Consider the following 27,164-nt stretch of genomic DNA (forward strand, 5'->3'; position numbering starts at 1 on the left):
ACTTGTTGCCGCCTTACTTCCTTAAGATGTTTGCTTGAATGTTACTTTCTCAGTGAGGTCTTCTTTAACCTTCTTATTTTAAATTGCAGCCATCCTGCCCTCCTGAGTCCTTTCCAGGTTTATTTTTCACTTGTACTGATTGCCATCTCATATGTCTGAACTTAATCATCCTTCTTTATTGTCTGGTTTCCACTTGTCCCTAATGAACGGTCCCTAAAGTCCCAGGTGCCTGTCTATTCTGTTCAGTGCTATATAGCCAGCAATGAGAACAATTCCTTATATGCAGTAGGCGCTGATAATGACTTTCCACTGCTGTGTAAAAAATTACCCAATTTTAGAAGCTTATTTATTATCTCATAGTCTCTATAAATCATGAGTCTGAGTGTGGCTCTGGATCAAGGTCTCTCATGAAGTTATGATCAAACCATTGGCCAAGACTGTGGTTTCACGTGATGATAAGGCTGGGTGGCAGGAGGAGATCCACTTCTATGCTTACTCATGTGGTAACAGTAGCTGTGGTCTCTTGTCAAATGGAGCTCTTCACAACATGGCAGCCACATCCCCCAAGAGTAAGTGACCAAGAAGGAAACCACAGTCTTTCTGTAACTGAATTTTATACATGACATCCCATCATTTTTGCTGTATTCTGTTCATTAGAGGAAAATCAATAAATCCAGCCCATACTCTAGGAGAGGGGATTACACAGGGGATTAAATACTGGGAGGTAGGGATCATTAAGGGCCATCTTACAAGCTGTCTTCCCAAGCACTCGATAAATATTTGTTCAATGAATGAACAAATTAACCAATGATGTACACTTGAAAAAAAGAAGATCCTAAGCCAAATGGGAAAATCAGACTGACTTCTCTAGGAACTTATGGATTTTTTACTCTTAATAAATGGGAAAAGGGCAGGTAGGACAAATAATCAACTTTGGAAGTATAAACACCATGTAAAACCTTTACCAGAGGAGACTTTCTTTAGAGTCTTGTGATAAAAGGTCATTTTTCTCAGGACTATCTGTATTTTATTTATATATGAGTAAATTGTGTTATGTTATATCAAGTTTCAAAAACCATATTCTCTATCCTTCAAGTATTCTCTGTTCCCATTTATTCTGTGCCTTTGACAGTCATAATGGGAAAAGAAAAACAATTCCTTTTTAAATTTCTTCTTCTATGCTTATCTCCCAAGCTCCTGTTTTTTTTTTTTTTTTTTTTGTCAAGATAGGATACGCTTATCGGACTAAACCCTCACCCTTGAAAAGAGAAGGAAATAGTTCCTTAAAAGCAAAAACATTCAGGAGGAGGAATGGAAAGATAATGTTCACAATGACAGTAATATGCACAGGCTAGCTGAAAGTCACATGGGAGTGATATGCTCTGCACATTTGAAATATGCTCTGGAAACAATCGTCACTATTGGGCATCATTAACAAACATATGCCTGAAACAGAAGGCCTTCAATAAATGTTGGTTGTGTCTTCCTTTCTACACAGAGCATTTATTAAATGCTTCAACAGTACTTTTTACATTAAATTATCATTCATCTGTTACACAAGCATACATTTGCGCCAATCAGCCACGAGCTTCTCAAGGGCAGTCTTTTGTTTACAGCATCTAGAACAATGGCAATGAAAAAGCGCTCACTTAAACATTTCCTCAATGTATCTGGTATGAAAAAAACTCATTCAGTTCAGAATCAAAGGAGTCAAATGATGACTATACCATAACCAGAGATCAATGGGAAAAATACTTATTATGAAATTAAAAAAAAAAAAAAGAGTTAAGATTTAGTCATCTTGTAACACTGAGTAAACATTTTATAATACTTTCATAGTCGAGCTTAGTATGATCATAAAATAGCAACAGTGAACACCGTAAAATCTGGGGAGGGGACTGACACATAAGTATAACCTATGACCTTTGACAAAGGAGCAGAGGAACTATAACGGGACGAAAGTCTTGTCAACAAATGGTGCCGGAACTGGACATCCACATGCAAAAAAGTGCATCTAGACCCAGATCTTACATCCTACACAAAAATTAACTCAAAATGGACCACAGACCCACCATAAAACATAAAGCTATAAAACTCCTAGAAGATTACAAAAGAAAAAAAATCTAGATAGCCTTGGATATGGCTGAGAATATGGCTGTTTTTCAATAGAGTACCAAAGGCAAAATGCATGAAAAAAATAATTGATAGCCTGCCTTCATTAAAATTAAAAACTTCTGTTCTGCAAGACAATGTGAAGAGAATGAGAAAAGAGTCACAGAGTGGGAAACATATTTGTAGTAGTCATATTTGGTAAGGGACAGTTCTACAAAATACACAAGGAATTCTTAAAACAATTAAAAAATATTGATTAAAAAATGGGCCAAAAGATCTTAACAGATACCTCGCCAAAGAAGATATAAAGATAGCAAATAAGTACATAAAAAGATGCTTCACATCATGAATCTTCAGGGAAACACAAGTTAAAAGAACAGTGAGATAGCCCTACGCACCCACCAGAATTGTGAGAATGACTTAAAATACGGAACAGTGACAACATCAAATGTTGGGTGAAGGTGTGGAGCAGTAGGAACGCTCACCTGTCGCTGGTGGGAATGCAGAATGGTGCAGCTGCCTGGGAAGACAGTTGGGCAGTTTCTTACAAAAGTAAACATACTCCTACCATATAATCCAGTTACTGCTCTCCTTGGTATTTACCAAAAAGAGTTGAAAACTTACGTCCACATAAAAACCTGCACATGAATGTTTATATCAGCTTGCTTCAAAACCACCAAAACCTGGAGGAGACCAAGATGTCCTTTAACAGGTGAATGGATATATAAACTGTGATACATCCAGACAATGGAATACTATTCAGGACAAAGAAGAAATAAACTATCAAGTCATGAAAAGTCAGGGAGGAAACTTAAATGCGTATGACCACGTTTAAGAAGCCGATCTGAAAAGATCACATAGTGTGCAATTCCAACTCTGTAACATTCTGGAAAAGGCAAAACTATGGAGACAACAGAATGATGTAGTTGCCAGGGATTGAGAGTAGAGGGTGAATAGGCAAAGCACAGATAACTTTTAGGTCAATGAAAATATTCTGTATATTATAATGATGAGTAGATGGGTACACTGTCCACACCCATACAATAAACAACGCCATGAGTGAGACCTAAGGCAGACTACGGACTTTGGGTGATGATGATGTGTCAATGTAGGCTCATCAGCTGTAACAAAAACGTACCTTCTGCTGAGGGATGTTGATAATGGGGGAGGCTGTGCATGGACGGGGGCAAGTGTCATATGAAAAATCTCTGTACCTTCCTCTCAACTTTGCTGTGAGCCTAAAACTGCTCTTAAAAAAAAAAAAAAAGTCTTTTTTTTATTTTTTAAACTTTTTTTTTAATGTTTATTTATTTTTGAGAGAGAGAGAGAGAGAGAGAGAGATTGATTGAGAAAACAGGGGAAGGCAGATAGGGAGACACAGAATCCGAAGCAGGCTCCAGGCTCTGAGCTGTCAGCACAGAGCCTGATGCGGGGCTCAAACCTACAAACCGTGAGATCATGACCTAAGCTGAATTTGAACAGTTAACCAACTCAGCCACCCAGGCGCCCCCCCCAAAAAAGCAAAGTCTTAAAAAACATAGAAGTATGCCACTGTCCACCTAGAAACAGGAGCTTCAGAAATGCAGTCAGTGCTTCCTAAGACAAATGTGGGTCAAATATCCTTTCAATTTTAAAAATCTTAACAACAGGGGAGCCTGGCTGGTGCCAGTCAGTGAAGCACGCTACTCTTGATCTCAGGGTTGTGAGTTCGAGCCCCACAGTGCGTGTAGAGATTACTTAAAATCTGTTTTAAAAATTATAATAAAAAGATCTTCATTTAATATTCCAATAATTATACATAAAAATCCCTGTGGTTCTTTCTCTCTCTATATATATGAATAAATATATACATATATGCATACATATACACACATCAGGAATTAGAAACAGATACGTATGGTTTATTTAGCTTTAAAATGTTATATATTGAATAAACTAAAATCCATTTACTTACAGATAAAAATAGATTTCAGCTTTGAGTTAAATATTTTTTTCATTTTACCAGTTTGGTTTTAACTTCAGTTTTTTGTTTTGTTTTGTTTTTTTTGTAATCTCTATACCCAATGTGGGGCTCAAACTCACAACCCCAAGATCAAGAGCTGCACGCTCTTCTGACTGAGCCTGTCAGGCACCCCTAACTCCAGTCCTTTTTTAAAACCTTATTATAAAGCCTATAAGGTCTCTAAGCCCTTAGTGTATGTATAGGTATAGGCAGGCACAATTATGGTTCCCAAAGAGGTCTACACCCTAATCCTTGGAATCTGTGAATATGCTCCTTAGATGGCAAAGAGACTGTGCATATGTGACTAACAATACGGACCTAGAGATGGGAAGACCATCCTCCATTATCCACACAGGCTCCAATCTCATCACATGGATCCTTAAATGTGAGAACCTTTCCTGGCGTTGGTCAAGACAGGAAGATGGGAAGACAGAAGGGTCAGAGACAGGCTACTGCTGCTGGCTTTGAAGATGGGGACAAGGAGCCCTGAGCCAGGGAAAGAGGGCAGACAGCCTCCAGTTATGCATAGGAGAAGGCAAAGAAATGGATTCTCCCCAGAAGCCTCCGGAGACCTTGGTTTCTGTCCACTTCTATCTTAGCCCCGTGAAACCTTTGCCTGGCTTCTACCCTACGGAAGTGTCAGGCAATAAATTTGTATTGTTTAGGCCACTAGGCTCCTGGTAATTAGTTACAACAGTGCTAGGAAACTAGACACAGAGAAACCTTCTCTTTTTCTTTTTCTTTTTCTTTTTTTTTTTAAGAGGAACACATAAACCATTGAGGACAAGATGAATTGATGTAAAGTTTTGGGTGATATGAGGCATAACTTATTCTATTACCCAAAGAGCAGTCATGAGAAGGGCAGGTGGCTCTACTCCTCAGTAGTTACAGAAAGGAGAGGTCAAGAAAGCAGACGTGGAGCCCATATGAGAGAGTAACAAATAAATGGGCCCAGTAAAGGAACAGGTTGCCTCCGAACATAGCGAGTGGGCCCTGCCACATGGAGTAAAGACGATCGTTGGCTGAAGACCTCTAACATGCAGTAGGTAAGACTAGGAATGGCATTCTGGCTCAGCTACTAACTTGCTTCTGACCTTGAACAAAGTACTTAACCACTGACCTTCAGTTACTCATTTCTAAACTGAGATTGAAGGCTTCGTTGCAGGGCTTTCACGATTAGTAGAGATAAAGTGAAATGTCAAGCCAGCACCTGGAACCGATGGTAAACAACCAATGGTAGCTATTATTACCATTATTGTGTAGCGGGGACAGTGATTTCTGGAGATGAGAGATAACGGCTCAGGTCTTAGAATTTATTATTATTTAGCTGGACATCCATTTGGGTATGTGTGGGAGGAAGAGTTTTCTCTTGCTCTGGAGTGCCTACCTTAGCTATAAAGCAGAAAGTTCCCTTTGGACGCCAAGAAAGTAAATGGTGCTTCCAATCTTTCACTTCTCAAGACAGGAGGAGTGACACCTGGAGGGTGTCACAGGGTGACACAGGGAGAAGAAACTGATGACAGGTGGCTAGTCCTTTTCTTTCCTTTTTGAGACCTGCCTGGCAGCGGGGAGACTACATTTTTCTTCTGCTCTTCTCCTTCCAGTGGTAAACACTTGTGGGTCAGGCCCAGACTCTGGTTCCCAAGAAGCATTATCCGTCCGACACATTCTTGTGACTAATGAGTATCTGAAATGTAACTCGTTGGAACTGATACGTGCTTTAATTTAAGTACACCCTAGATTTCAAAGACCATTAAAAAAAAAAAGAATCAGTGTCTCATTACTATTTTTATACTGATTCCATCTTGAAATGATAATATGTGGGACAATTTCACCTATTTTGTTTCACTTTTTAAAATTTAGCTACTTGAAAACTTCAAATTCCACACGTGGCTCACATCATATTTCTATTGGGCAGCCCTGATCTAGAGGCCACTTCTCTGGGCCCCACAAATAAAACTCAAGTTGGGAGACTGCCCTTCTGAGAGAGCGTATAAGCTCTGCAGCCCTAGGGTGTGCCCAGCAGAGCCATCTGAAGGCCATCTGAAGGTCTGGCACAGGGAGCGACACGTGGAACCCCGATGTGGAGGGTCGAGCCACGTCTGTCACTCCCAATTTGACCAAAAACAAAGGTGTGATTTCCAACCACCTGATCTATCTCTTAACTGATCATAACTTGAGAAGAAAGGATGTTATTTATTGTTCTTTCCCCATCAAACCCCCAAAACATGATAGAAATATTTCTGTTCTCATGAAGTAGCACAAACATAAACTCCGGGTACACATACCCAGGAAAGGTAGTGTAAATGTAGTGGTCCTCTTTAGGTCTAAAGGGGCACAGGCTTCAAAAACATCTCCATTGATTTCAGCGGAGGGTGGTTTTTGACCAAAATGAAATGTGGGCATGAATGGCAAACTCCCCCAGGAACCTGGTTTCTGAGACACGTGGGACTCTGCAGCAAAATGGCAGGAGCAGCCGTGGTGGGATTCACCTGAGAGGAACGCAGGACCTAAATGATGCAGCAGGAAGGCAGGGTGACTACCAACAGGGACATGCAAAGTAAATCCATCTCAGAGAGGAGGCAGTACGGATGGATGGATTTTCCTTCCCGCCTGGTGAACGTATGCCACGGTCAACTCCAGATAGGCGACTTTCTCAACCCATCTCCTTGTTTGACTTCACCTGGCATCCTGGCAAAGCTAAATCCAGAGGGGTTCCCGTGTCTACTCTCCTTCCCCCCGTGTCACCGAGCCACTTCTGTGCTGTCCAGCATTCTAGGAAGGTGTGTCTGGATTGAACTGAAACCAGGCCTCTAGAACCATGTTTTGCTTGGCTGTTTCATGGCTGGTTAAGTTGCATGGCTATGGAGCTGATGCTGATATGATTTTACTTTTTTCTATTTTTAAAATGAGATGCATGAAGAACTGCAGGTGGGATTAATATAACTTCAGATGTGCTGAAGAAGCTCCACTACTCCAGTGAAAGAAAGTATATTTTGCTGAAGGAACCTGCGATTACCCAAACACCTAAGTCAGACCTCTTTGGCTACGACAGCAGAAACCAGGGAAAATCATCCGTGGGCCTTACCTTTGTGAACTTATGAATTTTGTATTTTGATGTAACTGAACTCTAAAAGGGCAAGAGGCTTTGATTTTGGGGATGTCAATTTTTCCTCTGGGAATTTAAATTGCGACTATTTTACAGTTGCTGACCTGTAATCCTTGGCGTATTTTCTATTCTCACTTAAACTCATTGTTTCATTTCTGATGAGTTTTAATTATCAGTCCAGTCGGGCAAAATCTGAGAGGCAATAATGCCTGAATCTGGTGTTTTGTCTACAGGGGGTCAGAAGAGTGTGCTCCTCTGATCTATTTCAGAGCCTTCTGGAAGCAAAGGCCACTAAGGGTCTCAGGAAGACATAGCATGAAACTCGTCTGTGTGAGGGGAATGGCCTCATGAAGTGGGAACACCAGGACCAGGTTCTGAAAGAAGTCGGACTCCTTTCTCCCCTTGTTGGCAACAGCTTTTGTGATTAAGCCTAATCAGGTAAGGGAACAAAAAGTCCACTGCCCGTTCCCCATCCTCCCCTGACAGGGAGAAAACTTCACTCCAAACAACGGACAGAAAACTACAGGAGGAATGCTTGTGGAATCTCTCTCCCTCTCCCACCATAATCTCCCCCACAGGAGAGGAGCTGACTGGAAGCCGTGGGGAGTGTGGCTGCCCCCTGGCTGCGGCCTGCCCGTCCACAGAATGACCTTCTGGAGCAGCTCTAAGGAGTCAAGTTTCACGCAGGTGTAAACGTGACAGAGAGGCCATTGGGCCGCAGACCCAGGCCACACTCTCCAATGCCAGCTGTTCCAACAATAGCTATTAACACTTACTGATTGTGGATATTTTTGCTTTCAGCTTTCTGAATCCTAAAGTGGGTGTTAGTGAAGTAGAGGAACATATTTAGGCATCACCCTCAAACACTGCAGCAAAGAGACCTCAGAAAAATCACCTTTTCTCTGATCTGATACTCTGGCCTGGGAACACAGTTGAGGGTCTCTTAGGAGACGCCCCCTCATCCAAGCCCTGTCTCCTTTCGGATACATCTCTCGGTCACCTCCCAGAGAACTCCCTGCTGAGCTTGATTAACAACAAAAGATGATGTGCTAATCAAAAAAATTAGAGACTAAACTGTGAAGAAAGAAAACCGATAGTGCACAATTCACAAGTTCAAAGGGTGGTGTAATGGCATTTCTAGGCACACATTCCATTTGCATTTTCAAATTATTTACAGAATCTCCACATCTGGACACTGATAAGAAATTAATCTCTTTTAAGGAACTGAAAATTTAAGCAATCCTTTATGCATTTATCAGAACGAATCTTCATTATTCTTATTTATATTATAAATATTTAGGAAGCTGAAATGATCTCTCACATACGTATCAAAGACAGCTGTAGTTTTAAAAACAATAACCTATGACAGTGGTTCTCAAAGTGTGGGTCACAAACCACAAGGCTCTTATAAGGAGTCTGCTGAGTCAAAATTATTTTTAGGACTCTAAGACATTATTTATCATTTTTTACTGTATAGACATTTATAGGTTGGTAAAAAAGCAATGGTGGACAAAACTGTGGGGTCTTAGCACAAATCAAGGGAGTGGCACCAGACTGGACTAAGAGTCACTGTGTTCTTTGCTGGCAAAGTTTCACTTAAGAGTGTTCTTCTTCTTCTTCTTTTTTAATACATTTATTTATTTTTATTTATTTATTTATTTAAATTCAAGTTAGTTAACATACAGGGTAGTATTGGTTTCAGGAGGAGAACCCAGTGATTCATCACCTACATAGAACACCCAGTGCTCATCCCAGCAAGTGTCCTCCTAATGCCCATCACCTATTTAGCCCATCTCCCCCCCCCCTACCCCACTCACCTCCCCTCCATCAACTCTGTTTGTTCTCCATATTTAAGAGTTTCTTATGGTTTGTCTCCCTCTGTTTTTATCTTATTTTTTTTCTTCCCTTCCTCTATGTTCATCTGTTTTTTTCTTTAATGTTTATATTTATTTTTGAGACAGAGAGAGACAGAGCATGAGTGGGGGAGGAGCAGAGAGACAGGGAGACACAGAATCCAAGCAGGCTCCAGGCTACAAGCTGTCAGCACAGAGCCCAACACGGGACTCGAACTCACGAAGCATGAGACCATGACTTGAGCCGAAGTCAGACGCTTAACTGACTGAATTACCCAGGCACCCCACATCTGTTTTGTTTCTTAAATTCCACATACAAGAATGTTCTTGATGAAGGAGTAAAAATTACTAATATTATTAAGTCTCAAACATTGAGTGCACGGGTTTTTAATATTCTGGGTGAACTGACATATATACACAAAGCATTTCACTGTATACCAAAGCATAATAAGGAAAAAGCATTTGTGTGATGGTTTGATTTATGAACTGAAGTAGTTTCTTTTTGCGTGCATGATCATTTTTGCTTAAAAGAACAACTAATAGAAAACTCTGGTTGTTCAGACTTGGATATTTCGCAGACATTTTCTCCAAAGTGAACAAAATGAGCCTGTCACTTCAAGGAAAACGATTCATACTATTTGTTGCCACTGATAAAATTTGAGCTGTCAAGCAAAAAATTAGAATTTTGGAAAACTCGTATCCACCACTGTGAGACTGACAGCTTTCCGATACTTAAAGACTCATCTGCTAAGAGGAGTGTTCATATTAGTACATGTGACTGTCGATACTGCATAATGCAATTTATCAACATCTGGTTGATCTGCATAACTCAACGGATCACGATTTTCCAAAGGCCTAACCCGTTATATTACAAACCACACATGGGTAAAAGATACACCCAGAGTGCAACATAGACCAGTGGTTTTAATGTAACAGAGTACAAAGGGTTCAACCATACGGTTTTAGATTCTACACTGCAATTGGCCTTTAAAAAATCTACCACTTGTGGAGTTTCAGTGTAGGATCAAAGGAGAGCACACCAACTCATAGGCTATGAAAGCACTCCTCCCTTTCCAACCTCGCATCTGTGTAAGGCTGGGTTTTCTTCATTTACTTCAACCCAAACAACAAAAACTGAAGGCATAAACATGAGAATCTAGCTGTGTTCTCTTAAGTGAGACATGTAAATATAAAATAACGTTAGTCTTTCATTAATCTTTTTTCTTTTGGAAGCAGTTATTTTCCATTAACATATGCTATTCATGTCAACCCATGTAATGGGTCTATTATTGGTAGTTATAAGCGAATTAAATAAATATTTCTAAAATTTCTTCATTTCAATTTCTAACATGAAGTATCTATAGATATATCCTTAATAAACAAACTCCTTTTACAGTTTTCAATAATTTTTAAGAATGTTAAGGCACTCAGATCAAAAGGTTTTACCATCACCAGTTTTGATAATAACTGTTTAAACAACACTGAAGGAGTTCCTACTTCATACTGTGCTAGGAACTGGAGAAGTAGATAAAAGGCAGCATCCCTAGCCTCAAAGAATTTCTAATTTCATGAAGAGTGTAATTCTCAATTATAACAATTTTACTGTAAAAAAGAAAAAAAAACATTTCAACTTTCTTAGGAATGTATTTACATCTTGATGTTCTCAATGGCAACTAACCTTGTATATGGCACACAGCTGATATCTAAATACTTAGTGATTCAGTCTGAATCTACATAATATGCATTTGATTTGTGCATCAGAAAGTCCTATATCTGCCACATACTTAGGTACTGGGCATTGCCTAAGCATTTTTACATAGGATTCAGACACTGACTGCTCTTTATGGTGACAAAGGTGCTCCGTCCTTAGTGAAAAGACCCTGAAGTTACAGCAACAGTGCAGCCTTTCACTGAGACAAACCTTAGGAAATAAATTTTATTTTTAGGTCATATCATGGTTTTTAAGACAAATTTACTCTTCCAGATTTTATATCAAATAGTCTGGATAACAGGATGAGGGAAGAAACGGTAGGTTATTTCAGGAACAATCATAACATGAAAAAGAGATTCCCTCATTCTGCTTCCATAGCTCTAGAAGGCAGAACCGAAAGGTGGAAACTATAAGGAGCCTGAAAAAAATGTGTTTTTACACACACACACACACACACACACACACACACACACACTAGGGGCAGTAACTTAATTATCAATAGGTATGATGCTTGAGGGTCAGAGGTCAGACCTATTTTTCTATTTTCCCCCACTCTAACCCAAAGGAGACAGCATGTTTCCATCAGAAACAAATGGTGGGAGTTGAAACAGAGAGTGCAACCAGGGTGGGGTGAGGGTGGTCAATGTCCATCCAGCTTCAAGTTGAGAAGCACCTGGCAGGAGGCAGAAGGCCTGTGTTAGTTCTGTGATTACCTGGGGCTCTTAAAGTAGGGTCCTAGCAAGCTCCTGGGTAGCAGTTCATAAGTGAGCAGAGGATTTCCCAAGCCGTCACTTAAGGATGCAACCCTCCCCGCCATTCCCAGCGCGCGGGGGTATAAAAGGCTGGGAGTAAGGAGAAGGCTGAGGTCGCACCTAAGTCCCGTCTTAGCATATCACATCTGAACCAAGCACACAGTGTTCTGACCCCAACTGCAGCTTCTTTGATCATTTTCCTGGATTTCTAACCCACTAACTTGCCCTCTGTCCCTTCTACAAAATGTATCTAATTGCTCAACCGGCAAAGCAATAGGAAAGCAACTCTTACCTGACTCCACAAAAAAACAAACAATTTAGATTTGCAGCAAATGAACTTTAAACATTTGTGTTCTCTGAAACTTCTGCATATTCATCACCTCAAATGTCATGAAAATTCAATCTCTGCCTATATGACATAATACCACTTTGTGCATATTTTCCCCAGAATTTCCACAAATTCTGCCAATGCAAATGGCACTGAATGACAATGATCTCGAAGGCAAACAGCCCTCTCTGGCTTATTTTGTCGGGGGAAGGGTACAAAGTGCAGGCTTCTGGACCCTCCTGTCTGAATTCTAGCACCTATACAACAGCTTCGTGCTCTTGTCCCGCACTCTAGAACTAGCTCACCAGTTCCTTCCACAGTTCGGTTTGGAATTAAACGTGGGTACACATTTGAAAACCGCACATCACATGTGAGCAGTACAGACTTATTTTACATTTTTAACATCATGTACGAGCTGTGGGAACATCTGGTGTTTTGCAAATTTGGCCAAATCCAGCTGCACTTCCTTTTCCAAACGTGTCCTCTGACAAGTAAGGGTTGTATTTCAATTTGAATTTCTCTCGCTCTCTGTCTCTCTCTCTCTCTCTCTCTCTCTCTGGCACAGTACTGTGGGACTTCAAGCAAGCACTGTACCTAAACTTTATACTCTTCCTCTCTCAAAGGAAAACTGAACGCTTGCCAATTAATAACATGAGGAAAAATAGCTAGACCAAAGATGTAAAATTAATTTTAAACGCTTCTCTCTCATTTTCCTGTAGCTTGCCTGACTCAGTAGAAAACCATCTCTTTTTTTTATATTTATTTAAGCAATCTCTATCCCCAATGTGGGGCTCAAACCCATAACCCCAAGATCAAGAGTCACATGCTCTTTCCTACTGAACCAGCCAGGCGCCTCGAGATAGTTGACTACACAAGGGTATCTTGCTAAGGATGACACCATCTGAATGGAGAGAAAGCAATGCCATAGTTATTGACTCACTCTTTACTGGGTCAGCCAGACATGTTCTCCTCAGGAAAAGTGGGCAAACAATTGGGTCATACGTTTTCAGGTGGTTGGAGAATGTGCTGTAACCGAAAGTCATCGGACTTGAAACATCATAGATAACAGCTCAAACTCAGAGTGGATTCTACGTCCACGTCTTACGTTGAATCCTGAGTAAATCACTGCTGCTGGAAATCTAGACTCATCTGTCCCCTTCCATACACACACTCACAATTAGCACGTGGCCTCGGCGATGGCATGCTACTCTTTGTCCTGCCCTCACATAAAGCATTGAAAACCGACATCAGGCTGAGGGGAAAGAAACGGCCTTAGAGTGAGCCCCCCCAGCCCCCCCACCCCCCCGTCTTCCTGGCTTCCTGCCTGGTCTGTTTGCTTGTCCAGCTCCTGTAGCCAGTTCATGGTCCCACCTCTGGAGCCTTTTCCTTGCACCTCAACTCCCCACTTGGTTCCTTCCCTTCCCTGCATGTGTACTTCCTTGGACTCCAGCCCTCTTCTCATTCCGGGAGATTCCAAACCCACGTTTGCTGGACTCTTGCCTTTTTCCCATACTTGCCAGGTTCCTGCCCACCCTTCTTTGTTCAGACTCAGCCCTGCTCTGGGCACATCCCAGGACAGGCTACTCCACTTGGACTGAATGTCCCCGGGGCTCTCTGGGCCCTGCTCCGCTACAGCTCCTACAATGGCCCCAGGCCCTTGACTCTAGCTGCTGGTTCCAGGGCTCCTCACATACAGTACAGTTCGGGGGTTAAGAGGAAGGACTCTGGAAAAAAGCCTTCTCGACTTCACGCTGTGGCTCCTCTATTACCAAATTAACTTTGTAGGCCTCACTTTCCTCACCTGTCAAAATGGGGGTAATAATATATCTGTACCACAGATTACTCAGCCACAAGGAGGGAGAGGTCAACAGATTCCTCAGTCTAAACCACAGAGCTATTAAGTTGCAGGTTCAAAGTTCAAAACCAGGTTCAAAGGACTTGAAACACGTACTCTTTTCAAATATATGAGGCTATCTTCCTTTAAAATCATTTTTAGTTGCTTCCTTGGAAACAACAAAAACGATCATTTCCTTTTCATAGCAGTGCTTGTAAAATTTCTTGATTTTAACGTTTATTTTTGAGAGAGGAAGAGAGAAAATGTGAGCAGGGGAGGGACAGAGAGAGGGAGACGCAGAATCCAAAGCAGGCTCCAGGCTCTGAGCTGTCAGCACAGAGCCCAATATGGGGCTCGAACTCGCAAACCGTGAGATCATGACCTGAGCTGAAGTCGGACGCTTAACCAACTGAGCCATCCAGGCGTCCCTGCAGTGCTTGCAAAATTTAAAACCAAGTTATTAACTAAAGTGCTTGAGTTCTAATAGTCAGTGATGAGGTCCTTGGTTCCATCCACAACTGCTAATCGAATAAGTTAGTTAGAACTAGAATTCCCCACAGATGTTTGAACCTCTACCTGTATCAACCTCCAAATGAATGACTTGAATTCTTAGCCTTTACACTAAATTTTCAGGCTAATATGAGCCATGTGAAAAATACTTGTAATAAAAAAAAAAAAAAAAAAAAAAAGGAATGCATCCCCAAAAGAGATTCAAAAGAACTGTATCTCCAAAACTCTTTTTTCCAAAAGAAAAAAAAAAGTACTCGCGATAGTGGGGCACCTGGATGGTTCAGTCTTAAGTGTCCGACTCTTGATTTCTGCTCAGGTCTTGATCTCATGGTTCGTGGGATCAAGCCCTGCATCAGGCTTGGGATTCTCTCTCTCCCTCTCTATCTGTCCCTACCCTGCTCACTCTCACTCTCAAAATAAATAAACTTTAAAAAAAAAAAAAAAGCTTAAAAGTACTTGTGATAGGGTACTGGGCAGACTTGCCAGCTTGGAGACGGGGAGAGCAGCAGCCAAGACCGGCAAGCAGAGGAGGAAAAAGTTCCAAAGGCAACAGAGCTCAGCAGTTGAGACCACAGGTGGGAGGTTTTTTCGGGAGAGACATTCCCCGCCACCAAACAGCGAGAATTTTGTTTTACAGTAAGGTCCCGAGACGGCAGGAAGAGAAAGAGTAGGACTCACATTATTTATTTACTCTGTATGAAACTAGGTATTGTTGAAGGATCCAGAGCAGGAATTGGGAGTCCAGTTAAAGGTGCTCAGACCTAAGCGTGGAGCAGACATTAGAAAATGTCTACAGAGACTTCCGTGGATAATTCTATCACCAAGTCATACACTACATGGAATTCATGCAAAAATTTTTAGGGGCTCGATTTCACCACAGCTGAGCTGTCGGCCTGCCACTGAAAGCAGGTAATGTGGGTGGGGCACTGGACGTGCTTCCCGCTTCGCAACTGGAAAGAACAAGGTGGCGTATTCACTGTGACACAGGAGAACCGTAACGTGTACAAGACGCACACGTGAATTAGAAAGAGTCAAGTCAGATTTAGACTACTTGCACATCTGTGACAGAAGCAAATGATTTCCCAATTAGAACATCTCGTGCTTAGCCAAAAACGAAAACGTCAAACATGTTAAGTATTCTCCATCCCAAGAAAAGAAACAAAAACAATCTACTGGATTTAAGAGCCATTTTGGTTTCTTCTACAGCATTCAATGCCCTTTCAACGATCTTTTCAGTTACCTTGGTCACAGCTTTCGGAGAAAATGTAATGGCATCCACCACCGTGAGGAGGTCGCCCGGGTGGAGGCGATCAAAGTACTTCACGCAGACGTCATAGGCACGGAGCCACTCGGGTGAGGACTCCGGGACTTGTTTAATGAGGTGCGGGTCTCCAGTCCAGAACAGCTTCTGCAGCCAGATGGCGTAGAGAGAGCTCGGGGAAAGCATGTGTCCATCCTTTGCGGGGATTTTGGGAACAAGTTTGGAAATAGATAAGATATTCTGACTTGAAAGAACTGGCTCCAGGGCTTCAAGAGGATTCGTGCTGTCATCGGTCAGCTTTTTGTAATTAAGACCTAAAGAACGAAAAGAAAAAAAAGGGAGTGGGTTCTTTCCAACATAAGCATACAGGAGATTTCACACACACACACACACACACACACACACACACACACACACACACAAACACACACACACACACACACTCCTCTGGGAAGGGAAAATTTTATCTACCAATTTATAGCAGATATTCTGTCGATTACAGAGATCAGAAGATGTGAGCTCCTGTCCCAGCCTGCGAGGTGGTCAGCTGTGCGGTCCTCCACAGGCCGCCCGCTTCCGCGTGCCTCAGGTTTCCTCAGGTGCCTCAGGCGTGCACACTGGAGAGGGCTTATCCCCTGGCTTCCTCCATCCTTCTACGTCCTTCCACGGCACCTATATTTCCTTTGACCAGCATGCTCATCGCACTGCATTCTATTTCCCCATAGTTCATCTGCCATCCCACCAACTACCTGCAGGCAGGGATGCAATTTTGCTCCTTTTCTTGCATCTGGTCCAGCTTCTAATTTGGCTACTCGGTAAACCACTGACAGACTGAAATAAATTCTCACAACTGTTTTAAGTATTGAATGAATATAGATTTCAAAGTAAATTATAAAGTATTATACAGACTGGAGAGGTATTAATGTGTTTAATGTCTTAGTTAGGAGCTTAGAGAGACAGGGATACCATTCTAAAGACTGCCACCATTTATCAAAGGTGCAAATGCTCTTATTTTAAGGGTTTCACACATCCTTAAAACACAGAGTCTCCAGTGAGGTGAAATTCGGTCAAATTGCCAAATGTGAAGTGTCCCAGCCCTGTCCTTTCTATAGGTAAAATAGAACCACTGGGAGTAGGGAACAGACCTCTGGAGGATTAGTCAAAAACTCCAGATCTCAGCACCAGGCCTACTGTAAGACAAAGTCAATGTGTGACTTTCAATAGGTCTCTTATAGTTTCTTTGGTATTTAATTCCTTAAACAGTAAGTAAAGGAGTTGCAAAGATAATAACTAAAGTCAATTAGCATCAGATCCTGTGATTTCTGGTCTCTGCCAGTCACAAAATGCACAAACATGACTGTGCACAAAAAAAATTAATTCCTGGCTTTAGTTTAAAGAATGAGTTCAAGCAGGGAAAGGATCGTCTTACCTGCAGCAACGACCTTAAATTTCTTCAGCAGCCGAATGTGCGTTTCTGGCTTAATGGCATATTGCCCCAAATCTGCACAGCCACAGCTTTCCAGAAGAGAGAAATAATATAGCAACCTTTCGTGATCAAAGCCACCTATAGCGGGGTAAATATACTTGACCATGTGCTTGTGAAAGGCTTCAGGATCAGTCTTCAAAGTCTCAAAGAGATGAAGGGCTTGGGCTCGATTTTCAATTTCTACTGTGGACAAACTGAAATTAAGGACAAAGAAATTGTGATAAGGTTTGGTCCCTTTAGTAAACAATTTGTTGTTGTTGTTTTTTCCCCTGACTGAAAAAGACAGGCCACTTCTTACAAGTCCCTTCTTCTTGTCAATCAATTTCAGCAAACCACCAGAATGTGGGCTGTTTATATAAGGGCAAATAGGAGTGTTAAATGCTTAGTATTATACAATTTCCGCATCCTCTCATATGGGTCACAGCAACCCTGTGAAGTAGGGTTCACATTCCTTCAGATGGGAGAGTCACCCAACACTTAACATCCAGGAGATGAACCCAGACTTGTCAGCTTCCGTTATGCATTATTTATTCATGTCACAAGAAACACTTAAAATCTGAGCTTCATTATAGAAATGTAAACAACCTTATTGTTTCAGGAATTTAGGAAATGGTGGGGGAGAAGAAACAAGTCCAACTTTGAGGCATATAAGTTTGACACCCAAGAGCCCCGAACTGCTATTCAATACACCCACATTTGATACTGTGTTCAAAGAGAATTAAAATGGGAAAGAACAGATATGTTCACTTGACTTACCTGTGGTAATGAATGTCATTAGAATGAACACACTTCTTGGTATTTTCACCGTGATTTAGAGGTCTTTATAATGTAATAAAAAAAGGTCATTTAAGGTTAAAGTACTGCAAACAATTTTTAAGGAGTCTTAGTTTGGTCAATCAGTTTTTATTTCCGGGGGTAAAGGGGAAGACTTAATTTTGGTCTTGGCTTCTCCCCGGACAGAACATAATGCCTCCAGCCCGGTGTAACCCTGATGCCCCGTGCAGAGTAAGTCGGCACTCATAGAAATGTCCAGTCTCCGGGGCATTCAGCAGTAGCATACAAAGGATGTGAGGGGTGCCAGGGAGACTTCTGGCGGAATCAAAGTTAGATCACATACAACTGAAAAGCAGCATCTCTGAAATATGATGCCCTATTTAATGGAATTCCCACTTTTAGGAAGTGCCAAGACATGTTTTTTGGTTTAAGGACATAAAGTTAATACAAATTATGTTTTAAAATTTTTATAAGGGTGTGAGGATACTTGGGATACCAGCAGCAATCCATAAAGTGAAAATATCAAGTAATTTTTTTAAATACTCTTTTAACTGTCACTTCTCGAGAAACTCTGTTTTTCTATTAAGACACAGTTCAAACATCTATAAAAATGTCCCCGACTGCCTCCTCTGAGCATCCTTCTCTTCTAGCACTCATAACGTGCTGTGACTTTTCATTACCTTGTCTGTCTCCCTCACTAGGCTACATACCACTTGATGGAAAAGATGATACCCTATCTTCATCTTCAGTTTCTTAGTTCCAAACACCAGTGTGTGGTAAAAAGGAAACATTCAACATGTGTCTTATGAACGCCAAACAGATGGGTGGATGAACAAAACGTAGGTGTCCTCCAGGGACCAGGCACCCTGCTCGTCGCGGGGCGAGAGTATAAAGATTTACAACAGGGGCGCCTGGGTGGCTGAGTCAGTTAAGCGTCCAACTGTTGCTTTCAGCTCAGGTTATGATCTCATGGCTCCTGGGTTTGAGCCACACTTCCAGCGTGGAGCTTGGCTGGGATTCTCTCTCTCTCCCTGTCTCTCAAAATAAATAAATAAACTTAAAAGAAAAAAAAAAAAAGATTGACAACACAGAGCTCTACCCAGCAGTTTGAAAAGCTAGTTGAGTTCTAAATACTTAAGAGTTAAAGCACAATGCAAAATAATGGTAAGGACAAAGGCCACACAACCATATTCTAATTAACAGTAGGATCACTAAAGCTGTATCTTGAGAGGAGGTAAATGTCAATGTTAACAGAAGGCTTACTGAAGGAAGCACTTGAGCTTGGCAGTGAAAAAAGGAATGAAGCAAAAAGAGTTTAGCAGAGGTATCGAGACAAGAAAGCACAAGGTCTGTACAACAAATGAGTATAAATGAATGGCTGGTCAGAAAGCAACCTTGATACTATCACTATTCAAAGTATGCAATGTCACCTCTGAAATATACTGTACGCTCAGTCGTGTATGAACGCGATTCACAGAATTTCTGATGTTTCTGCATAATTTGTAAAACGAAGTCTGCAGTAAACAGCAAACCGTGTAACCCCATGAAGACAGGTCATATGGATGAAAACTTGTAGGCAGAACAGCATGCCGATGGAGGGGGGAGGGGAACACACATGCACTTCTTAGGCTGATTCCTAAGTAAGGCAAGTGAAATCTAAGTAATTACCAACCTACAGACGAGAGACCGCCATCAGAGAGGTTAAGTGACCTGCTTAAGACAAAGGGTCCACATCTGTTTGGACTTGGCGTGTGTTCTGCTCAGCTCATCACAAAGTAGCCTTTGACTAATGAAGGTCAAGTGTCTGCAGTACCAACCACGTCAAAAACAGGAGTTTTTCTGCAATGAACATTAGTTCTCTCTCCCAGCGGCAATACTCTCAAAGAGTTCTCCTGTCATACTTCATTCTTAACACCCTAATAAACAGAATACTTGAGATAGACTCATCTACAAAGTGGCCAGTGATTAAGCCCTAACAGTTTTAGTTCACTGGTGATTGGCTTCATTCTGAATATAGTCTCTCCTAACCAACACGACTTTCCCCTTTGCCCACCCACTTATTCTTCTGTGCCTACAATTCGGTTTGTCCGATGTGCAATTTTACCTACTTATCTTGTCAAGAGAGATCTGGAATACCTTTAGTGATACATGATTAAATGCCAAAACCTGCCTCTTCAGTAAATTACAATGTGCTAAGATCTTTTATAGATGCCAGTAATCAATAACCCATTTTAATAGTTTCCATTGAAAGAAGCTGTTGTCTTCCCTTTGGAACAAGAAATGAAAACTCTGCTTGGAAAACAATTCCAAAGAACCCACATTCAAGAGAATACGAAGAAATACCATGAAACCACTATGGACTTTTCACTAATCAAATTAATGATTACCCTTAAAAACAGTTTAAGTGCTTTATCTTGAGCCAAGTTTTAGCCATAAAGCAGCTTATATATATAATGCATATTTAACTTTCAGAGATTAACTAAAGGAAGAAACTAGCATGAGTTGTACCCGGTGCACAAGGAATAAATTAATAGCACTAATCCTTTGATTAGTGTTCTGTAATGGCTTCAAGTTGTCAATCACCCAAAAACGTGATTCAAGAACAGCATGTATTGAAAGAACTTATATTCAAATAGGAAAACAAATTTATTTAAGTATGTTTTTCTTTACTCAGTCTGAGACTGATTGATAATAAAGTTCTATTACCTGTCTGAACAATACCGAGAAGAGGAAAGGAAGGAAAAAGGACGGTGGGACAGGAGAAGGCAGACGGCGGCTGGGAAAGGCAGAGACAAAGGGATGGGGATATGGCTTCACACAGTCCAGATGTACTAACTTCCAGGCATTTCCGCCAAAGACTAATCCTAAAAGTTTAAAGACATATGGGTCCAAATTCATGACCCTGATCATGAGCGAACAGGGTTCCTCCACTGATGCCTGTGCAAAGAGACAATCCTACCCTCTAAGTTATAACTACTCTGACCTGAGGGAAACAATCCAAGGTATTTACCACACAAATGCTCAGAATGAACTTGACGTGGCCGACTTGATGTGCAATGCTGCCTGACAGTTGCACATGGGACTACAAAGAGAAAATAAGGTCAAAATAGTCGTGGCATTTTTCAGTTTTGCCAACATTTTGGCCAAGTCTTTGTAAAATGAAAAATGGAATTTAATTTTACAAGTTCACCTACACGGTTGATGAGATGACCAATAATGAGCATCTCTGTCTATTTCTTGTCATACAACTACTCAGATCCTCTGCGGAATGTTGTATATGAACAGAGCATGATGGGGCAGGCCATGAGAATAGGCTTTGTCTCCACTACAACGACAATCCTGACACCTTAGATTTTCACTGGTTTACATAGTCTCATATTATTACCTAACAAAAAAATATTTTCAAAGACACCACAGCACAGAAATAGATGAATAGGTACCATTTACTGAGCATTTAGATGTTAAGTGCCATGTCAGATCATTTATTTCTCACAAAGCAGATACCTTATAATTAATGTTGACTTGAAAAATAAATATTCAAAGATAAGACGTACAATGTTGGGCTAATACTGGTCATAGGATGGGTTTGGTGTATATGATCTGTTTCCAGAATTAACAACAGCTGTTTTTTGAGCACCTACCACATGTCAGGTATATTGTATAAATCTCTGAAATCTCACAGCAGTCCAGTCAAATGGAATGAGAAAACTCATTTTGCAGGCAAGGAAACCTAATACATACAGGGCTGAAGCAACGTGTCTACCTGGCAAGAACACTTTAGTAGGAAGTCACAGAGCCAGAGTTTGAACCCAGGATTCAGAGTCTGAGCACTTTCCACTAGATGGAAACAAGCCAAAGTGCATTGTCTTGCTTACATTTTATGCCAGTGTCAGGAGCTTTTGACAATTTGGGAGAGAAGTGGCCTTAATGGTCACAACATGGAAAGGAAGGTTGCAGATGTACGCAAGGAACGGCTTCCATTTTGGTAATGGTGGTAATCAGTTCTTCCATTCTTAGGAATGGCAGGTTTCTTCTTAGGCACAATGCAAATCAGAGTGTGGGTCATGATCCACAACCCCCTGCCCTTAGGCCAAAAGAAAGATCAAAACCAAATTTAACGACTACAGAAGGCCTATGACCTGAATATCTATATTCAAACTTCCTACTCTAATATGGATTTTTTTTTTCCTGGTCCTGAGTTTTTATTTTATCCTAATTTTCAATGTTACGAGCTACTTTTAGTAAGCCGAGCTACCTTAAATCCTCTCTCTATACGCTAACTATTCTCACACTAACTCCTCAACCAAGCCAGGCTTCCTTAAGGGAGGAGACAGAGAAAAGGCCACGATTTAGAATCCTTTACAGTGTGGCCGTGTGGACACAATTCTGCCTCTGAGCAGCAGCAATCCTGGGACACATGTCCTGTGTATCTTCTGTTTCAATTCAGAAAGAGACAGATGCCTTACAGTTTATTCATCCTCCCACAGCTAGAACTTGCCCTGGTTCATCCCTGTACCTGAGAACAAAAGAATCCTACCAAAGAATATGAAACTGATTGTGAAAAATAGAAGAGTGCAGGCAGGTTCCATGCGCCAGGGGGCCCCTTGCCACGCGTCTAAAGGAGACTGAGAAGGTGGTATCATGATCTCTGACACTTGGGTAATCACCTGGTGATTCAAAGGTGGCTATCAGAGTGAAATGAAAATGCAGGATGCAGGCCTTCAGATCTGCTGTTTAATTAAGAAGGGAAACAACGGAAAGTGTCACCAAGGATGACAGTCGAAGGGAGTTCTGGCCCCTACTTACTTCTCCTGTGCTAAGGTGCCATATGCTCCAGCCACAATGGTTTTCCTTCAGTTATGCAAAATACCAAGATCTTTCCTGCTCCAGAACCCATTCCCTCTGCCTAGACTGCTATCTACAACTTGTGCACTTCCTTTATGGTACTTACTAGGACTAGCAATTTACTTTTTGGCTATTTTCAAGTGCGTGCATGCGTGTGTGCATATGTGTGTGAGTGTGTGTGTGTGTGTGTGTGTGTGTGTGTGTGTGTGTTGAGAGTGGGCACGTCTCCCCTATTACAATATAAGCTTTGTGAAGGTAATAATGTGTCTGTCTCATTCAGCACTTAAACCTAAGCTTAGAATAGGAAGACACTATAAAAATAATAACATGTAGTGAGTGAACAAATGTGGTACTATTCAATCGTCTAGAAGCATCCTCTGGTATTTTAAAAATGATCTTGTGTCCAAAACTTAAAGATGCTCACAGAGTCAGCAGAATTGACAAGAATAATAACAGGAATAACGCAACAGTATGACAGAGCTGCCAGGCTATATACTTTCCACAGATCCTCTCTTACCTTTACAACCTTACGAGGCAAGGATAATGGTCGGATCACTGAGGAAACAATGACTCAAGAGGATTAAGAGGCTTGCTCACAGCTACATAGTTGGGGTTATGGGCAGCAGATGTGGACCAAATGTGGCCAGACTCCAAAACCCGTGCCCTCATGCTAAGCCACACATACACTGGTAGTTGATGGTATAAGTATTTCTGCTGGTCTCTTCTAAAACGTCCAGAACGGCCCAGAAGTGAAGTTGGCCACCGAGGCCGTAATGAGTGATAGATATACATCAGCCCTGAGCATGGGGAGCTGAACATGCCCTGCAGAACAGCCGGGGTGTGCCAGCTGGAAGGGACGCCAGGCACACGTGGCCACTCAAAGTCATCACTGATATTTACAATGACTAAGAAGAAAACAATGGGGCGCGGGGGAAATAAGGGGAAGAAGGAGACCAAGAATTCAAGTATGGGTGTTTACGATGATTATCTCCTTCTCACAGGAGTGAAATTCCAGGAATAACTGCCAGTAATGATGTACTGGTCATGTGAAAAGGGGTGCAGGTTTGATATTTTACCGTGAAGTCATTTAATTTTTGTTATCCCTTAGAGTTGAGGAAAATAAATTCCCGAGAACTGAATTACCTTGCATCGGGACATACAGCTAGAGACTGACAGTTAGTATTTGATCCAGCTACCGTGATTTGAAGGCTTATGCTCCACTGCATAATGCTGCCTCACCCAAGACGGTGTGCGCCCCTCTGTATGTGAGCTGGGCAGGGAATATCTCCAAACTCAACCAACAGGAAAGAGAATGTAAAATTATAGGAAAATCAACTTTTCAGGGAAAATGACTTTTTAAAGGGACAGAAAAGCAAAAATCTTCAGGAAAGGAACATTATTTTTCTGACCTATTAACTTCTCATAGGCATTGACTCAACAAGTAAATGTTGGGCAATCTCTATTCTATTAACAAGGCTGGTTTCAAATGCCTGTCTTACCAAGTGTGATTAAACAGTAAGGCGAACCACATCTTTTAAGTAAGGAATGAGGGGCACCAAACACCACTTGCTAAATCAATATTAGGTGTTTTGTCACTCACGAGTAATGATGCCAGGCGGTAATGATTTCCTGCTTTTGTAATTGCTGTGCGTCTCCATAATCACACTGCTATCAGATATAATGATATGCTGTGAACAGTCTTGCACGTTACTAGATTGCCTGATAATTTATAATAAATTCAGAACAATGGACCAATCCTGCTTATATAGATATGATACCCTTTTATGTAACATTCAATGAAAGGAAAAAGATATTTAATAAAATGCCAAGATATTTTTTAAATGCCAATGTGCATAACAAACATTTATTTGAACCTATTACTGGACTTTAAAAACGGTGCAGTGCAATATTTATCGCAGATAAGACTATCACCCGTGTGGTCATTTGTTTAGCATCATCCAATTATAATCTGTCGCCCACACTAGACTGACTACAGGTTCCCAGACAGCTGGGATGCCAGTGTTTGCTGACTACCGTAACCTGAGTATCAACACTGTTCCTGGCACACGGTAGATTCTCAATAAAAGCAAACAAACAAACAAAAGAAACCTCTGAATAAACACACCAACATTACAGTAACTCAGGGCTATTATTACTGAAAAACAAAAACTAATAAACTGTTGTTGGAATATGGGTGTATCAGGAGACATATAAAGAGAGAATGTACAGATGTTGGTCTACTCCAGGTCAAAAGGAAAGGTGAAACTGCACTTCACAAGGTCAAGATCCTTCTAAAGTAGAACTGAGAAAAGACAGACACGGAAATAAACGTACGTCTGAATCGTGCACTTACCCGCTGTCCGTGAACAGGAACTCCAAATGCGTCATGAGAACTTCCCAGCGGGAGACACTGTAACGCTGTGCCAGAGAAAGGGCAATGCTGTAGACGTTCTCCTCAAGTGTTCTTCAAGAACGTCCATCAGCCACAGGGAAGGGAAAGAAGAGAAACACATTACCCTTAATCAGCAACAAAACTGTTCATTAGGACTCTCTCCAGCTGCAAGGGGTGCAGCCGGCACCGGCCTTAAAAAGACATTTCACAGCAATTCAGGAAACATACTTCCCAGGCATGTTAATGCTCCTTTCTCACCGCGGCGCACTGCAACTGACCAAGGAACTGTCCAGAACGGTGGTTCTCCACCGAGGGGGATTCTGTCCCCCAGGGGACATCTGACAGTGTCTGATTATCATGGCAAGAGAGGAGGAGGACAGCGTTACTGGCATCTAAGCGGGGAAAGGACAGGGATGCTGTCGAACTTCCCGCAAGGCACAGACGGCTCTCCCACAAGGCATTATCCAGTCCAAAATGTACGGAGGTCAAAAAATTCTGGTACAGACACCAGAGCCTACAGGCCAACAACAGTGCAAAGGAAATGTATCCCTGCCCTACAGGCATGTATCTGAGAAAGCACAGTCACTCAACAAATGTTTATGTTTTCCAGACTGTATCAGGTATTGTGCTAGCTACGTGGGACACAAAGACAAACAAGACATTTCTTGAGGAACTCACAGCCTAGTGGAGGATGTGAGATGTCAGCCAGGAACCAAATACAACAGGGTGGGGGGGGGGGGGGGAGGCGGGGCTACCAGAGGACTTCAAATACTGACAGCAGAGATGAGGGAGTGACCGATTTGAGCTAAAGCCTGGAGGATAAAAAAGCAGAACTGAGGGAAGGTAGTTACCAGAGAGAAGAGCCAGAGGGCTTCTGAGAGAGAAGGCATGGGGGGTGGGGCAGGAGTGGTTCCTGCTAAGGGACCTGCACCTTATCCTACCGGCAGTGGAGAGCCAGAGGAAGGTTTAAACCAGGGCATGGGGTCACCAGACTTGAGACCTTTTAGGTTTATGAAGAATTCTGGGCCCCAGCACCCACCACGAAGGCCATTCTGCAAAGACTACGGCAGCACCTCTATTTCCCAGAAACAGAGAAATTCTAAGGATGAAATTCTCGTTTCGAAGATTGGTGGACAAAACCACAGGAACAGAAATGAAATATCTGTTCTTATTAAGGGATATCGCTAAGACTATATACATGCTAACTGAGAAAACCAGGACGTTTCCTTCTATGTTTGATTAGCCCACAGTTGGTAAACATTTTCTGTGAACAGCAAGACGGTAAATCTTTTAGGCTTCGTGGCCATACGGTCTCTGTAGAAAATTCTTCTTTTTATTATTTTTTTAAATTCTTGTTTTTCCACAAACCTTTAAAAATGTAAAAACCACTCTGTGTATGTGGACTGTAAAACACAGGCCCAGGGCTGGAATAAGCCTGTCACTGCGTGAAGTACTAGGTCATTGCCGATCAAAAATTTCGTCAAGTATTTACTGAGTATACTCTACGGAATGAGAAATCGTTGAGAATAGCGACCATCAGCAATTCATCCTTTCTCTGAGGGGAGTCTGACACAGTGCCTGACCCCAGGAACGTGCTCACTAGGTACCGGTACCTTCATCACCTGAGAAAGGTGGGAAGAAGCCAAGCTCTGTGTGCCCTCCTCCAGGTTACCCCAACTAAGCACCGAAACCTATTATCTAAGATACACGGACAATAAAGGACAGATAAAAGGCACTTATAGAAGGCCAATGCCATCAAAATGGATGCACGATTCGCAAGAAAACGAAGACTGGTCACGCTGTGTACGGTGAGGGGGCGGGGGGCTGCAGAACAGGAGGAAGCAGGCGCGTCAAGGATTTTTGTAACACACTGAATGCCCGCCTCCAAATCGGAACTGTGAACTCAAAGACGCCACACTCACTCTGACATCTGAAACAAGCCATTCAGAGAATGTTGGATATTTTTCTAGGTAACAAATTATGGAGAAGGTTCTATGGTATGTTTGTCAAAAGCATGTATTTGTCCTCTAGGACACACTTCAAATAGCATCCTGGATACTTACAAAAGAAAGTAAAGGACAAAAACCCTGGCAAAATGTAACAGATGATGTTAAGACATGCCTTACCTCGTAACCTGCATTCTGCATAATAACCTTCTTCTAAGAAACCATGAGCATGGGTGGCACCCAGGATTA

The 27,164-nt window shown here is 41.8% G+C and overlaps 1 protein-coding gene across 3 annotated transcripts in view; it reads right to left on the reverse strand.

Annotated features, from left to right (window-relative positions):
- Window positions 1-27,164, reverse strand: part of NBAS (NBAS subunit of NRZ tethering complex) — a 333,323-nt gene that overhangs the window by 76,205 nt on the left and 229,954 nt on the right. For all 3 annotated transcript variants that reach the window (XM_058682573.1, XM_058682572.1, XM_058682571.1), the window contains exons 42-44: window positions 24,931-25,041; window positions 16,902-17,152; window positions 15,452-15,786 (exon numbers count right to left, since the gene is read on the reverse strand). In XM_058682573.1, the coding sequence (XP_058538556.1) occupies window positions 15,452-15,786; window positions 16,902-17,152; window positions 24,931-25,041 (697 nt within the window). The remainder of the gene's footprint in view (window positions 1-15,451; window positions 15,787-16,901; window positions 17,153-24,930; window positions 25,042-27,164) is intronic.

Source organism: Neofelis nebulosa, chromosome 9 (genome assembly GCF_028018385.1).
Source record: "Neofelis nebulosa isolate mNeoNeb1 chromosome 9, mNeoNeb1.pri, whole genome shotgun sequence".
NCBI classification, from domain to species: domain Eukaryota; kingdom Metazoa; phylum Chordata; class Mammalia; order Carnivora; family Felidae; genus Neofelis; species Neofelis nebulosa.